We start from the raw sequence: 16,633 nt of genomic DNA, 5'->3' as shown, positions 1-16,633 counted from the left end.
TTGAGCAAAGAGCCATTAGCAATGTTTATTGCATGATGAGATGCTTAAAAATAAATGGCGGGCGGAGGGTGGGAGGAGCCTCTTACGGCGGTAACTGCTGCAATGTTTAGAAAACCTTTTTTGAGGTTCTCCTGGGCCACGGCTGTGTCTGCGAGCGGCTTAGGTGAGACAGTAGCGGTCGCTGATGCGGAGTGTGTCCGAATGCTTCTTAGCTGCTCGAGGGCTTGCCTGTGCAACATCTTTCCAGGAGAGCAGAAATTGTTATTCTCTGAGACTCGCCAAATGATTTACTCACGCTGTCTTATGTAAGAGATACTGTACACAGGTCCTCGTTTGAGCGTTAAAAGAAAAGATGGAAAAGTTGTAAATGGCTGGGCTGGCCCATGCAAAATCCAGAACAACAAACAAAAGCCACATGATGCTTTTTTATTGGGGCCAAACACAATGACACACAGCGCAGTGTAGTGGTTAAGAGCTGTGGACTCTAATCTGGAGAACCGGGTTTGATTCCCCACTCCTCCGAACGAGCAGCGGACTCTAATCTGGAGAACTGGGTTTGATTCCCCACTCCTTCACATGAGCAGCGGATGCTGATTTGGTGAACCGGGATTGTTACCCCACTCCTCCACATGAAGCCTGCTGGGTGACCTTGGGCTAGTCGCAGTACTCTCCGAACTCTCTCAGCCCCACCCATCTCACAAGGTGTCTGCGGAGAGAGGAAGAGAAGGCAATTGTAAGCTGCTTTGAGACTCCTTTTGGTAGAGAAAAGTGGGTTATAAAAACCAACTCTTCTTGTGCAAGATTTTGAGCTCATCAGAACTTTTTTCATCAGGGCAGATGTGACAGAAATGGAGGGCAAAAAAGAGCTCTCTGTATTTGGTTTCAACTTGCACAGTTCAGGCTGAAGTCCATTAACATCACACAGCCACACTCTGTTTGAGGACTTGTATCCATTCAGCCTCACCTGAGCACATTAGAGTTTAGAAGCTAAGCAGAGTCGGCCCTGGTTAGTACTTGGATGGGAGACTCCCAAGGAAGACAGGGGTTGCTGTGCGGAGGAAGGCAATGGCAAACCACCTACGCTTATCTCTTGCCTGGACAGTTGCCATTAATACTTCGAAGTCTCCCATTTATACAGCATGTGGTCTGGTTGTTGAGTTTTGGTGGTGTGTGTATGTCTGTATATATCATAATTTCAGGCAGAAATTTGATTTTTTTTCCATTCCCTGTTCTCTACCCCCATCCAGATTTAGGTCGTTCCCGAGAGCTGCAGTACGTTTATGTGGATAACAATATTTACTTGAAAGGGCTCCCCTCTTACCTTTATAACAAAGTCATCGGCTGCAGCGGGTAAGTGTTCAGATTAAGTTGTCGCGCCCCCTCTTATCGCCCAGGCAGCCTTCTTCGGATGGAACTTCGGGTGGCTTTTATTCGAACGGATTGCGTTTACTGCCAGCGCCCTACCAAATCTCCCGCATTAATTTTCTGAACATTGAATACTTTTAGTGTTCGTATTAGTATTTCATTTCCATAAGCTCCTGACAGGCTTTCTGCTGTAGGACGTTTTTGGGCGATGATGCTTCTCGGGTAGCTTGGTGCCCACGGAATAAAAATCCGACTCAGTTTGTGTATTTCATAAGTCATTTTTGAAAGTGCGGTATCAACAGACTGTCCTGTTGGGGTTTTTTTTGAGACCAAATACATCAGAAAGCATTTGCTGAACCGTTTGTTCAGTATGGGACGGTGTGTAGGTTCTTATTTACCTTGTTGCGTTGAGACAGTAATTTGTGGCAAAAAAAATGTATTGCCTTAGCAAACAGAATAGCAACTCTCAGTTTAATTTTGGAGTAATCCGTCCCTTAAAAGGCTGCTTTTCTGTATGCTTTGGGCATGCCTGGCAAAGCTTAAAAGCCTGCAGATTAACAAAAATAGTCATGGCAGGTCTACCCTCTTGGAGGCCTGAGTTGCCCTCCTACAAGTTGATTGTGTAACCAGAGCTTACGGGTTACTTCTGTTGGAGTAGATATGTTTGGGGAAGGAAGCTAGCTCTGTCCCACTGTCATGAGTGTTTTGCCAGCGGTTGCCAGAAAGATGACTTTGGCTGCAATCCTGAAGGGGGGGGTAATCTCCTTAGGAGCCGGCTGGCATAGGTACCACTTTATCACGGAATAAATGGGCACCTACGCTGGTGCAGGGGCAAACATGCCAGCATCTGGGAGCCATGGAGCTCCCCCTGCCCCTGTATAAAAATCAGCTCTTCTTCCCTTTGAAACCGTCTTCTTTTTCAATAACTGTTTCTCCAGCTGTGGTTCTCCCGTTCAGAAGTCAGAGACGAAGCTCCTCTCCTTTTCTTCGGGGCAGCTGACCGTTTTTCTCCCGGCGGAGGTGAAGTCGATCGGGACACACTTGGACCCCGTCCTGCCCTTGCAGGAGATGGCCATGCGGGCGCTGCACAACACCTACTGCGGCTTTTCCAAAGGTAACTGAGCTGCCGTCGTGTTCCTGCCACATCGCACGTCATTGAGCACCTAAACGGGTGGATTGTCAAGCCTTAATGCCTTCCTCCGCTTCTCACCGTACAGAGGGGATTTACAAGGAAAGCGAGAATGGAGGAGGAGGGAAGATAAAAGCTAGTAAAGGAGAAGAGACCCCGTGGCGCAGAGTGGTAAACTGCAGTCCTGCAGTTCAAGCTCTGCTGACGACGTGAGTTCGATCCCGACGGAAGTTGGTTTCAGGTAGCCGGCTCAAGGTTGACTCAGCCTTCCATCCTTCCGAGGTCAAAAAAGTGAGTCCCCAGCTTGCTGGGGGTAAAGCGGAGATGACTGAGGAAGGCAACGGCAAACCACCCCGTAAACAGAGTCTGCCTAGTAAACGTCGGGATGTGACGTCATATCCGGTGCTTGCACAGGGGACTACCTTTACCTTTTTAAAAGGGAAAGATGAGATGGGGGAAAAGATAATGGCACAAGCATGCTGAATGTAAAGGTAGTCCCCTGTGCAAGCATGATGTCACATCCCAACGTTTACTAGGCAGACTCTGTTTACTGGGTGGTTGGCCATTGCCTTCCCCAGTCATCTACACTTTACCCCCAGCAAGCTGGGTACTCATTTTACCGACCTGGGAAGGATGACAGGCTGAGTCAACCTTAAGACGGCTACCTGAAACCAACTTCCGTCGGGATCGAACTCAGGTCGTGAGCAGAGTTTGTGACTGCAGGACTGCAGCTTACCACTCTGCGCCATGGGGCTGAATGTAAGGGAAGAAAATTCCAGTGGAAAGAAATTGACAGAGAAATTGACAAATTGGGAAGTTCAAATGACTGCTTGCTTCAGGCCTGGCTAGCAGCACCCACAGTGGGTGTCGTCTGCTTACCAGTCGGTGGCTCCCGTGCTGGCAAGCGCCAGCGGAGGCAACTGTTGATCCCGTGCCCGTCACAGGGACCTGAGCAACCTTGGCGGTGCCGGCAGAGCCACGGAGGCTTGACTTGATTTGTTCCTCTCCACCAGCCGCTCTCTAGAGTCCGGGCCCCGCTGGGAACTGCCCTTGTTAAGTTAAATGGCTGGGGAAGCCCTAACAATAGAGGCAGCGAGGGGTGGGGAAGCAGTAGGGTTGGGGTTTAACGCACAGGCTTGGGCGAGGAGTACTTGCGGCGTACTGGAAAGCTTTGGGCATCAACAGGGCCTGTACTTCCATCGGAGAAAATGCCGGCATCTAGAATCATAGAGTTGGAAGGGACCTCCAGAGTCATCTAGTCCAACCTCCAGTACAATACAGGAAATTCACAACTGTCTTCCCCCCCACCCCCAGTGACCCCTGCTCCATGCCCAGAAGATGGGGGGTGGGAAACCTCCAGGTTCCCTGGCCAAACTGGTCTGGAGGAAAACTGCTTCCTGACCCCAAAGGGGCAATGGGCGTTACCCTGGGCATGTAAGAAAGGGCCACGAGAGCTGAACACTGACACAACTACCTGCCCTCCCTCTCATGATCTGCCTAAGTTCATCTGTGTCTGCTGACTCAGCTGGCCCCCATGGGAAACAACTCTGAGATTCTGGGTGAGTTCTGGGTACAGAGTGCAGGTACGAGCCCCAGTGGTGAAGGGTCTTAGCTCTGAAAATCCTCATTTAATTTTTTAAAAACTTTGGGTGTTTGGTCCTGGCTTTTGGCAATGATTTTTCGAATGCAATAGAGCCAGCGCACAGAATGGGTGTGTGTGGGAGTGTGACTTTCTTTCCAAGCACAATCAAGCTACGGACCCCAAGTCACATCAAGATAGGCTACTCTAACCCTGGAGGGTTTTCGTGGGGAAGAACAAGTACCCAAGTCTTAGCGATGCTCCCTTCAGCGTTTCATTCCCCCAGTTGCCCTCAAAACCTTTGTGGCTGGGCTTTCGTTGTCGTATGCTCAACAGAGCTTTAACTTGGGGTGTGTTCGGCTTGGTTAAGGGAGCCAGGGGTATATTGTCTTAAGAGTTGTCATGCTCGGTCTCTCTGCTTTCCCCTCTCTCACCCTCCCCCCCCCCCCCAGATCTCCAGCTCCTGACTCCAGTCGCATTACCCAGAAGTCTCTCGGAACTGTTGCGCTGCCCTCTGGGACACTGCCACCGCTGCAGCCAACCCATGTTTACAATTGTCTACCCAAAGCTCTTCCCCTTGAGAGAAACACCAATGGCTGGATTGCATCAGGGGTAATTACAGGGGGGAAATTAACCCTGGGGTTTTGGCTAGAGGGGAAAGTAGTATCTACACGGGGCTAGAAGCGAGTGTATGTGTGTGCATGTGACTGATTTTATAGTGACTTGCTTGTGAAAGTTGTCTTCTCAAAACAGAGAGATTGATCTTTGTTCCTAAGACTTCTCTGTGTTTCTTGAAAGCAACATGTGTGTAAATGTTTAAGGCCCCCCTCACTCAAAATGATACAGTTTCATGTAGCTGCTCTTTAGTGTCCCACCTTTCTCCCCCTTGGAGAACCAAAGCAGCTCACGTTGTTCTCCTCTCTTCCCTTTTATCTCACGACAACCCTTCGAGGTAGGTGTGTGGCTAGCCCAAGGTCACCTGGCAAGTTCCCATGACAGAGAGGGGATTTGAATCGGTGTCTCTCGACACTGACCTCTATACCACACACAATGGATTAGCTGAAAAGCTCCACAGGGGTTTCATTTGCATGCAGATTTTTTGCAGAATCTGTCTCTGAATATAGCCCAATTTTTGTCATTGGCTGAGAAGTATCCGTTAGTCATTCGGAATTCATTTATTTGTGCTCCCCTGTAGGAGACCAAGAGGGAATCAAGATTGGGAGGTATAGTGAAAGTGCTCAGATCAGACCATTCTGGTTGTGTTCTCTGCACATTAACGTACTGTGCCTGAACATACTCATGTTTTTCCCCCTGGAACCATGAGCACTAGGAACTTTTTTTTCTTTACGAAAGCACAGGTATTTTTTGAAACGCAGAAGAAACTTCAGGTTCTGACAAGCTGCGTTAAACAATTATAGTTCCATGATAGCACTTTTATCTCCCTCTTGTGTTCATGCCCTCCCCAAAAGCAGCCATATTTGTGTTTTTATGCAGATGAAAAATTATACTCTGTTCTACAGTTTGTCACTGAGTAGAGGAGCCCTGTGGCGCAGAGTGGTAAGCTGCAGTACTGCAGTCCAAGCTCTGCTCACGCCCTGAGTTCAATCCCGTGGCAAGTTGGTTTCAGGTAGTCGGCTCAAGGTGGACTCAGCCTTCCATCCTTCCAAGGTCGGTGAAATGAGTACCCAGCTTGCTGGGGGTAAAGGGAAGATGACTGGGGAAGGCACTGGCAAACCACCCCATAAAAAAAGTCTGCCTAGTAAACTTCGGGCTGTGTCGCCACCCCATGGGTCAGGAATGACTCGGTGCTTGCACAGGGGACCTTTACCTAGCAGGAGCAGATGATGCAGCCCTTCGTAGCTTTGACTTTGTGGCCCGAAAGCTGTGGTCATTCAGAAAGCCATCGGCTGCTACCTGTCAGGCTGGAAATACTGAACACACATAGCTGCCTTATGCTGAGTCAGGGCAGGTCAGCGTTGCCTGTTCAGGCTGGCAGCGGCTCTCCAGAGTCTGTGGTCTTTCATCCGCTTCCACCTGGTCCTTTTTGTTTTTAAACTGGAGATGCTGGGGATTGTACCGGGGACCTTCTGCATGCCTAGCAGATGCCCTGCCGCTGAGCCACGGCCCCTCCCCGTGACAGTATTATAAAGCTGCAGCCTTTTTCAAAATGAGGCTTTTCATCCTGGCATGAAAAGCAAATGCGCCTACTTAGGCTCGTGGTTCTTTTTTGTGCAAAAACTCAAAAGGAGGAGGAAACCGGAAAGCGCAGCCTTCCGTCGCTTGCCTTTTGATCTTTCTGAATCCAGTTTTCCTAACCAAAAGAAGAAGAAAAAACCCTGTACCTTGTGTTCTCATTGATCCAGAGAGCCAAGTACTCCTCCTCCTGTTGGAAACACATCTTCAGGGACAATATTCTTAAACGAATGCAAGAAGGCAGTGGCGGGGCAGCGCTTTCACCTGCGGTGTCCGATGTGCAAGGTGGCTTTGTTTTGGCCATGCCTGCAGCTCTGCGGACATGCTTTAGGCAGGGAGCCCCACCTGCATTCCCAGCCTGTGCTGGTGCCTTGCAGGTATTGGGGGCACAGGCAGGAATCCTCATCGCCCCTGAAAGGCCGGACACACCGGGGGAGTCCAACCCAAAGAATGGGGTGTGTGCTTGGAGCACAGTCGAGCGCAGCATTCTCTGAAGCAGAGTAGAAGAAGAGTTGGTTTTTATGCCCTACTTTTCTCTCCTGTAAGGAGTTTCAGAGCAGCTTACTATCTCATTTCCTTCCCCTCCCCACAACAAACGGGTTTGATTCCCTGCTCCTCCACATGAGAGCCAGACTGTAATCCAGAGAACCAGGTTTGATTCTCTTCTACATGAGAGGCCGACTCTAATCTGGTGAACCGGGTTAGATTCCCCACTCCTCCACATGAAGCCTGCTGGGTGACCTTGGGTCAGTCACAGTTCTTTCATAACTCTCTCAGCCCATGGGGAGGCAGGCAATGGCAAACCACCTCTGAACATCTCTTGCCTTGAAAACCCTACGGGGTTGCCATAAGTCAGCTGAGACTTGACGGCGCATGCGCACACACACACACACAACGCAAATTCACAAAAGCTCTTTGGTACCCCATAGACTAGCTAAGAGTGGTTAGTGTGCCAGGCTACGATCTGGGAGACCCAGGTTCAAATACCCACTCTGCCATGGAAGCTTGTTGGGTGACGGTGGGCCAGTCACACTCTCAGCCTAGCCTACCTGGCCAGGTTGTTGTGAGGACAAAATGGAGGAGAGGAGAACGATAGAAACCACTTCGGGTCTCCATTGGGGAGAAATAAAGAAATGTTTCTAATCTCCAGGAGCATATCAGCAAACGTACAAGAAGTACACGTCACCATTATTTGCTGCGTGTTTTATGTACATATATTTAATGCTATAGAGAAGGGTGGGGGAGAGACAAGGCTGGGGGAGAGACAAGATCAAGGGTGGGGTGGGGGCAAAATATCTACTTCAACTCAAACTCAGGTGAAGGAATTGCAAAAGATGTCTAGATCAATGAGTTAACTGTTACGGTGATTAATCACTTGTCCACTTTTTATTTAACAGATTGTTTTATTAGCCCCGTGGCGCAGAGTGGTAAGCTGCAGTACTGCAGTCCAAACTCTGCTCACGACCTGAGTTCGATCCCAGTGGAAGTTGGTTTCAGGTAGCCGGCTCAAGGTTGACTCAGCCTTCCATCCTTCTGAGGTCGGTCAAATGAGTACCCAGCTTGCTGGGGGTAAAGGGAAGATGACTGGGGAAGGCACTGGCAAACCACCCAGTAAACAAAGTCTGCCTAGGAAACGTCGGGATGTGACGTCACCCCACTGGTCAGGAATGACCCGGTGCTTGCACAGGGGACCTTTACCTTTTATTAGCCGCTAGTACATGTGTGCCTTAACGTGGATAGTCCAGGCTAACCTGATCTCATCAGATCTCAGAAGCTAAGCAAGGTCAACCCTGGCAATTATTTGGACAGGAGACCTCCAAGGAATGCCAGGGTTGTTACTCAGGCAGGCAATGGCAAACCACCTCCGAATGGCTCTTGCCTTGAAAACCCCACCAGGGGTCGCCATGAGTCGGATGTGACTTGACTGCAAAAAAAACCACCCCATGTGTTGTCCCTAAAGCAGTGTTTAGCCGGAAAAATTATCTGGATTAATGAAAGAGAAAGGGGTGAGACTGTGGTTGAGAAGAGCAGTAACGCAGATCTCCGTTTTGGAACTGAATTGTGGGGAAGGCGCACCTTTTTAATGGGGTTGTAAGCTTTCCCCATGCCAGAACCTAGACTTGGAACATTAAGCAGGGGCAGCTAGCAGAGGAAGGAAAGCCGTGCATATCATTCAGTCTCATTCGTCGCATGTCACCTAAGAACTTGAAGGGCGGCCTGAATTGAGGAATTCTCCAGATGTGTTCTTCCCAGCTACACAACAATCGCAGCTGTAGTATTTTAGCTGAACTCTCTCTCTCTCTCTCTCTTTGTATGTGTGTTGACAGAAGAAAACCATGGTGCTATTTTTACAGGCTCAAATGTTTTGCACACTTTGTTTGATTTTCTCTCTCTCTCCCTCTGTGTTCTTAACTGTCCAGAAAAGTTGTCTGTTGTGGACGAGAGCCCGGTCTTAATCTTAAGCCAACGCCTGCTTTCTTTTTCTCCCCCTCCCCTCCTCTTCTGTGTTCCAGGAGGACAAGCATCAGTTTCGTGGCGTATTGCTGCTCTACCTGGTGTCTGCAGACTTTCGACCTATTGAGCTGATAAAAAAAAACCTTACAGCCGGTCAGGGGCATTGCCAGCTTTCCAGCTGCCTTTTACTGTGTCTCCCGATGGTGCGGGAATACTCCGTGTTATCGTGTTTGTGTGTTTGCGTGCGCGTGTGCCAAAGCAGCGAGGAGGAGTTGCCCTGCCGGGAACACCGAGAGCCACTTAAATCCGCACCCTATCGAATTTGGATGCGAGGCAGAAACTCTTTTGGAAGCGTTTTAACATCTCGGCTTTAGAAAATGTTTAACACCTTCCCCGTCCCTCTTTCAGGCAGAATGTACACAAAGCAAACGTGAGATGAGCAAATGTTCTCTGGAACACTCCAGGACTCTAGTTGTATTCACACAAGGCTTCCGTTCAAACCAAGGTCAGCCGTATGAATGCAAGAAACTGAGTTAATGATACATTTGTAATACTTATAAGTTCCTTTTCTTGGTGACTTTCCTTCTTGGCTATGTATTGCTACTCACAGAAGAACAGCCATTTAAGGTAACAATTTGTTTTTGCAGGTGCAAACGTTGCTTTTTTCCCATTTAGGGTCTAATGTTTTCTTCCTTTCTCCTCCCCTTCCTACCCCCCCCCCCGCTGCCAAACCGACCTTTTTGACAGTGGGTGAGAAGTGTCAATCTTCTCTGGAAAATGGGGAGTTCCCCCTGAGTTGTGAAGTCACCATCTTCATGGGTCTACGGCAAGGAGCCATGAACGTCTCGCTTGTAGGCAATCCTAACTTTTCCTCCTGCCGAAATAAAAAGGATTTTAAAAATGACAGTAGGTTGGACTGGAAGGCCACATGCTTAATTCTGCCTGCTGCAGACTTACAAAGAGTTTATGAGTCACGTGGAAGTGTGCAGGGCTTGTCCTAAGACGTAAAACGGTATGGCCTACAATCGCCTTCACTTCGGAATTCCTGTCAGTTTCCAAGAAGCTGCAATCCAACGTCCTGACCTCAGAGGAGGCCACGGAAGGGAGAACAGAACAAACTCGTTTTTCCCCCTGAGGTTACCTTTTTTTTTAAGGGCCGTGAGGCTGTTTTAAGATGCTTGGGGGGCTGAAAAGCACCTCACATATATTCTTCCTGCCCTCTGAGGATTGTTTCTTGGAAACTCCTCATTGCGCTTAACAGCCCCAAAAGCCAGAGGGAAACCCAGGGGGAGGGCATGATTTGCTGTTCTGATTTTAAAAATAAGACGAGAGCAAAGCAGAGCCCTCCTTTGACAATTTACAGATATTTATTTTTATAAACGCGTCGCCGGCGGTGTAGTCAAGGACCACAAATTGCTTGTGGGTTTTTGACACATGAGGCTTTTGGGGTTTTTTAGTTGTTAATGTGCTGGAAGATCAGAATCTTGAAAACTGCATATTTGGGAACATCATGTGTAGCAGGGAGGCAAACCCCTTCCATGTTAGCGGCAAGGGCAGACATGTTAGCATTGCCTGGAAGGGGATTCGTTTTTTGAGTGGGGTGCCGGGTGCCAAAAATTGTTCGTCCCCCATCGCCTTAATTGGATATGTCCTTAAGGGAAGACAGGAAGTTCCTGGAGTTCAAACAAGAAGAAGAGTTGGTTTTTATATGCCAACTTTCTCTACCTTTTAAAGAAAATCAAACCGGCTTACAGTCACCTTCCCTTCCTCTCCCCACGACAGACACCTTGTGAGGTAGGTGGGGCTGAGAGAGTGCAGAGAGAACGGCGACTGGCCCAAGGTCACTCGGCTGGCTTCATGTGTAGGAGTGGGGAAACCAACCCAGTTCTCGAGATTAGCGTCCACCGCTCATGTGGAGGAGTGGGAAATCGAACCCAGTTCTCCAGATTAGAGCCCACCTCTCTCAACCACTACACCACACTGGCTCTCCGAGACCCAGTTTACATACAGTGCAGACCAAAGCGAAAACAGTATCATCCAGAACCCTGGCAGACAGAAAGTGGGAGCATCATGGTTTTAATTCCCCACCTTCACGAAAAAAAGCTTCCTTCGTTGAAGCCAGTTAGAAGGGGGGGAATTTTTTTAATATGGGAAAGCCTCTCAAAATATAAGCTCTTGGCTGCAACCCATAGCAGTACTATCCCGACTTCTCCCCCTCTTAGGAGTCTGGCTGCCCAAAAGCTTGAGAATCCCCAGGAATCCTTCCCACAATCATCCCAACAAGCAAGGAAGGCTGATATGCTGGCTCCACCCTTTCTCCTGCCCTCCCAGAAAATGGGGAGACCCCTAGGTGCATCAGAGAGGAGGAAGAAATAGTTCCTTGATCCCCTCCCTGTGCTCAACCCTGCAGGCCAAGCGTTGGAAGCTCTTCCCAAAGAAGGAGAAATAAAACTGAAAAAGCCCTATCTTCTGTGAGGTCCTTTCCCTAAAGGCAAAGAGCTATTCCGTTTTCATGGATTGACCTGGGCGGGCAAGGAAATGTGAGTGGATATCAGACATTTCAGTCTTCCTGCCTGTTGGGATGGTTATTGGAGGGAGGGAGGGGTGGGGAGACCTCTGGGTTTCTGAACAGCCTTCTTCCAAGGCAACCCTAATGGCTCTTGGAGACTTTGTGGGGTTTTGCTGGTTTTGCAGAGACGTAGCAACTTCAGATTTGGAGCTTGGCACTCGAAATGCACCTACACTGGAATAAAACCAAACCGAAGCATCCTGCTAGTGTGTGCGTATGTGTGGATTTCTGCTACTTTGTGTGGATTTCTGCTCCTTTCACATCTTGTTTGTTTCTGGGCTTTCCGGCACGTTCAGCTCGGCCTTTAAAAGTAAAAGTGTGGCCAAACAAAGAAGACTGTGAGCCATTCTCCTGCAGCCAAACAGTTAGAAAAAGAGGAGCCAGCTGGGTGATCTTGGGCTAGTCACAGCTCTTTTAAAGCTCTCTCAGCCCCACCTTCCTCACAGGGTGTCTGTTGGGGGAGAGGAAGGGAAGGTGATTGTAAGCCAGTTTGAGTCTTCCTTAAGTGGCAGAGAAAGTCGGCATATAAAAACCAACTCTTCTTCAACTCCTCTTCTTCCTCTTCTTCTTGATACGAGGCTGCATCATCTGAAAATGCTGTTGGCTTCCAGGGTTTGGAGTTGGGGTTTTGTTTTGTTTTTTAGAACAGGCGACGGGAGTGAGCGTTGCTTCTGAAGCCCTGATTCCAGCGTGGGCTGTCAACGCTTCTGGCCCTGCCGGTTTCCACTCGTCCTTGTGGAGAGCGTAGCCAAGAAGCTGGGTGTTTGCACCTTGGCACTCGGCATAGAAGGACAGATTCCAAAAAGGCTAGGCGGCAACAGACCAGGGTCTGTTTCTTCCCATAGATGGGTGGATGGAAAACTTAATGAGAATCGCAGGAACGTCGAGATGCCATATAACATCGTCCTCGCCAGCTTTTCAGCGGAGAAGTGAAGAAACTAGGCCTGCGGAAGACCTTGGGAGTGCGTTCACACCCAGAAAATAGCATTCGATGGGCGAACGTTATGCTGAGCTGCGCGGGATTGGTCTTGTCGATCTTTTCGGCTTTTCAAAAATCCAGCTTTTCACAGCTTATCCTGGTTTGCAAGGAGATCTTTCTAAGGCACCCTCATTAACTGAGATCAAGAGAGCTAGAGAATTTATCTTTTTTTTGAAAAAGATAAGCTTCTGTTTGCTTTGAGCAATAGGAATGCAAACGGCAAGCGGATCTACCTTGGCTTTGTTAAGGCAGCCTATAGCCAAAGGTCATTTTTTTTGGGTCATAATCTGGGTCAAAATAGCCTTCCTGTTTAAGAATATACGAAGGAAGAAGAAGAGTTGGTTTTTATATGCCAACTTTATCTACCACTTAAGGGAGACTCAAACCAGTTTACAATCACCTTCCTCTCCCTACAACAGACACCCTGTGCGATAGGTGGGGCTGAGAGAGCTCTAACAGAGCTGTAACTTGCCCATGGTCACCCAGCTGGCTTTGTGTGTAGGAGTGAGGAAACAAATCCAGTTCACCAGATTAGTGTCCACCACTCACGTGGAGGTGTGGGGAATCAAACCTGGAGTCCACCGCTCCAAACCACCAAGCTGGCTCCAGGCGAAAAACAATCCCGGCAAAAACCGATCTGCTTACTGTGGTTGAACTCAGAACCCATAAGAGAATTTCTGAACCTTTTAAAGGGTCGCCCGCCAGGGGGAAGTTTGCTAACTGCAGCTTTTCCCTCCAAAGAAAAAGGACTGAAGCTGCACTTGACTTCACCCCTTGTCATTTGCCAAAAGGGCTAACATTGTTTGCAGTTATTTCAGTGTTTTGGATCCACTTCCTAATTAATCTTTATAAAACACAAAGGCGGTGTTACTGCCACCTACCACCTACCTCATGTGGGAACAAACGATACTGCCTGGCACAGCCCAGAAAGTATTAAAAGGGACTATACAGCTTTGGGTAAAAAGATGAAGGAGCTGGGAGCACAGGCTGTGTTTTCGTCGGTTCTTCCTGTAGTAGGCCGTGGATTGGGAAGAGAACGAAAAATTCTGGAAATAAATGAGTGGCTGCATCGATGGTGTCGCCAGGAAAGGTTTGGTTTTTTTAAACCATGGATTACGCTACCTGGATAATGCTCTTCTATCGGGAGATGGTTTGCACCTCTCAAAGGTGGGTAAAAATGTGTTTGGCCACAGCCTTGCAAACCTGATAAGGAGGGCTTTAAACTAAACCTGGGGGAGCGAGATGTAAATTTAAAGCCTCGAGGTCAATAACTGCAAATATAGATATGAACAATTTGCAGAGGGTAGCACATATGCAAGGAAAGACAGTTCAAAAACATAATGGGAGGGAGACAATCTTAAATAAGCTGCCAAGAAGAAGGACCTGTGGTCTAAGGAATCTCTACGCTAATGCACAGAGCATGGGAAATAAGCAAGATGAACTAGAACTTTTAATAGCAAAAAGCAAATATGATATAATAGGCATTATGGAAGCCTGGTGGGACGAGTCTCACGATTGGAATGTATTAATTGAAAGTTATAACTTATTTCAGAGAAATAGACCAAATCGGAAGGGGGGAGGGGTAGCATTATACGTTAGGGATGATTACACCTGCGAGGAGATCCTGGGCTTAAACGCTGGAACCCAGCTTGAAACCATCTGGGTAAAAAGGGAGAAAAAAATAGTGATGTCATTGTGGGGGTATATTATACACCCCAAAGCCAAACTGAAGAGTTAGATGATGCTTTCCTGGAACAAATGTCCAAACACTCAAAAAAGAAAGATGTAGTAGTAATGGGAGATTTCAATTATCCTGACATCTGTTGGAAGGCTAACTCTTCCAAAACAACTAGGTCCGACAAATTCCTCACTTCCCTTTCAGACAACTTCATAGTCCAAAAAGTGGAAGAAGCGACAAGGGGAACAGCCATTTTGGATCTGATCTTAACCAATTATGATGACTTGATTTATGGGGTAGAAGGAGTGGGATCTTTAGGTGGGAGTGACCATGTTCTCCTGGAGTTTGTTATACAGCTGAAAGGAGAAACAAGAAATAGTCAAACATGTACTCTAGACTTTAAGAAAGCTGATTTCAATAAATTTAGGGAACTACTGGGTGTGATCCTGTGGGTGAGAATATTGAATGAGAAGGGAGTACATGAAGGATGGGAAATTTTTTAATGGAGATATTGAAGGCGCAATTTCAATCGATTCCCATGAGGAGAAAAAAAAGGTAGAGATTTGAAGAAACCAGGATGGATGACTAACGATCTTTTGGTTGAGATAGGATTTAAGAAGGGCATGTACAAGAAATGGAAAAAGGGAGAAATCAACAAAGAGGAATTCAAACAAGTAGCCAGCACATGTAGGGAGAAAGTCAGGAAGGCTAAAGCGCAGAATGAGCTCCGGCTAGCCAGGGAAATTTAAAAAAAAAAAGGGGGGGGTTTGGTTATGTCCACAACAAAAGGAAGATCAAGGTAACGATCGGGTCATTGCGTGGAGAGGATGGTAAGTTATTAACAGGGGAGGCAGAAAAGGCAGAATTACTTAACTCCTTTTTTGTATGTCTTCTCCCAAAAGGAGAATAGTGCCCAACCTGGGAATAATGGAGCAGAGGATGCAATAGGGGAATTACAGCATAGTATAGACACTGAGATAGTACAGGAATACCTGGCTACTCTTAATGAATTCAAGTCTCCGGGGCTGGACAAACTGCATCCAAGGGTGTTAAAAGAACTGGCTGAAGAGATTTCAGAACCACTGGCAATAATCTTTGAGAATTCATGGAGAACAGAAGTTCCAGCAGACTGGAGAAGGGCAAATGTGGTCCCCATCTTTAAAAAGGGGTAAAAAGAAATTCCAAACAATTATCGCCCAGTCAGCCTGGCATCAATACCAGGTAAGATACTAGAGCAGATAATTAAACAGACGGTCTGTAAGCACTTCGAAAGAAATGCCGTGCTCACTGACAGTCAACATGGGTTTCTCAAAAACAGGGCATGCCAAACTAATCTCATATCTTTTTTTGAAAGAGTGACAAGTATGGTAGATGAAGGGAATGCTGTAGATGTAGTGTACCTTGATTTCAGTAAAGCCTTTGATAAATTCCCCCATGATCTTGAAACAAAGCTAGTAAAATGTGGGCTGGAGACTGCTACTGTTAGGTGGATTGGTAATTGGTTGACCAACCGAACCCAAGGATGCTCATTAATGGCACAACTTCATCCTGGAGAGGAGTGACCAGTGGGGTACCACAGGGGTCTGTCCCGGGACCGGTACTATTTAATATTTTTATAAATGACTTGGATGATGGAATAGAGAGCATGCTAATCATTGCAGATGACACCAAGTTAGGAGGGGTAGTTAATAAATACCCCAGAGGGTAGGGTCAGAGTTCAGAATGACTGATAGACTGGAGAGCTGGGCCATAAGCAATAAAATGGATTTCAATAGGCAGAAGTGTAAAGTACTTCACCTAAGCAGAAACAACATAAGGCACAGGTACAGGATGGGAGAGAGTTGGCTTGACAACAGTACATGTGAAAGAGATCTGGGAGTCTTAGTGGACCACAAACTGAACATGAGTCAACAGTGTGATATGGCAGCTAAGAAGGCCAATGCAATTCTGGGCTGCATCAATAGGAGTATTGTGTCTAGATCAAGGGAAGTAATACTACCACTGTATTCTGCATTGGTCAGATCTCACTTGGAATACTGTGTCCAGTTTTGGGCTCCACAATTTAAGAAGGATGTTGACAAGCTGGAGCGTGTCCAGAGCAGAGCGACCAGAATGGTCAAAGGTCTGGAATCCATGCCCTATGAGGAGAGACTTAGGGAGTTGGGTTTGTTTAGTTTGGGGAAGAGAAGGTTGAGGGGAGACATGATAGCCATGTTTAAATATTTGAAGGGATGTCATGTTGATGAGGGAACTAGCTTGTTCTCTGTTGCTCCAGAGACTAGGACACGGAGTAATGGATTTAAACTAATAGAAAAGCTATCCCACCTAAACATTAGGAAGAACTTTCTGACAGTGAGGGCTGTTCGACGGTGGAATGTGCTTCCTTGGAGGGTGGTGGAGTCCCCGTCTTTGGAGGTCTTTAAACAGAGGCTAGATGGCCATCTGTTGGGAGTGCTTTGATTGTGGGATCCTGCATGGCGGGGGGAGGGTTGGGGTCACTGGGGATGTGTGGGGAGGTAGTTGTTAATTTCCTGCATTGTGCAGGGGGTTGGACTAGATGACCATGGTGGTCCCTTCCAACTCTAGGATTCTATACCTGGAGACAATATAATAATTTAAAGCCTCTTTTTAAGCTTCAGCCAAATTGCCACTGCTGTCTTGAAAAGCTTTTGTTCTTTTGTTCATCC

The 16,633-nt window shown here is 47.5% G+C and overlaps 1 protein-coding gene across 1 annotated transcript in view; it reads left to right on the top strand.

The window, feature by feature from the left end:
- LRRC28 (leucine rich repeat containing 28) overlaps window positions 1-8,858 on the top strand; it is a 48,297-nt gene extending 39,439 nt beyond the window's left edge. The window contains exons 6-9 of the mRNA XM_056865879.1: window positions 1,248-1,350; window positions 2,304-2,479; window positions 4,526-4,685; window positions 8,780-8,858. Coding sequence (XP_056721857.1) covers window positions 1,248-1,350; window positions 2,304-2,479; window positions 4,526-4,685; window positions 8,780-8,852 — 512 coding nt within the window. The 3' untranslated portion in view covers window positions 8,853-8,858. The remainder of the gene's footprint in view (window positions 1-1,247; window positions 1,351-2,303; window positions 2,480-4,525; window positions 4,686-8,779) is intronic.
- Window positions 8,859-16,633: the final 7,775 nt, after the last annotated feature.

This window comes from Euleptes europaea, chromosome 20, assembly GCF_029931775.1.
Source record: "Euleptes europaea isolate rEulEur1 chromosome 20, rEulEur1.hap1, whole genome shotgun sequence".
Taxonomy (NCBI): domain Eukaryota; kingdom Metazoa; phylum Chordata; class Lepidosauria; order Squamata; family Sphaerodactylidae; genus Euleptes; species Euleptes europaea.
The sequence above is the reverse complement of the archived record's forward strand: the minus strand, read 5'-3'. Positions and strand labels throughout refer to the sequence as shown.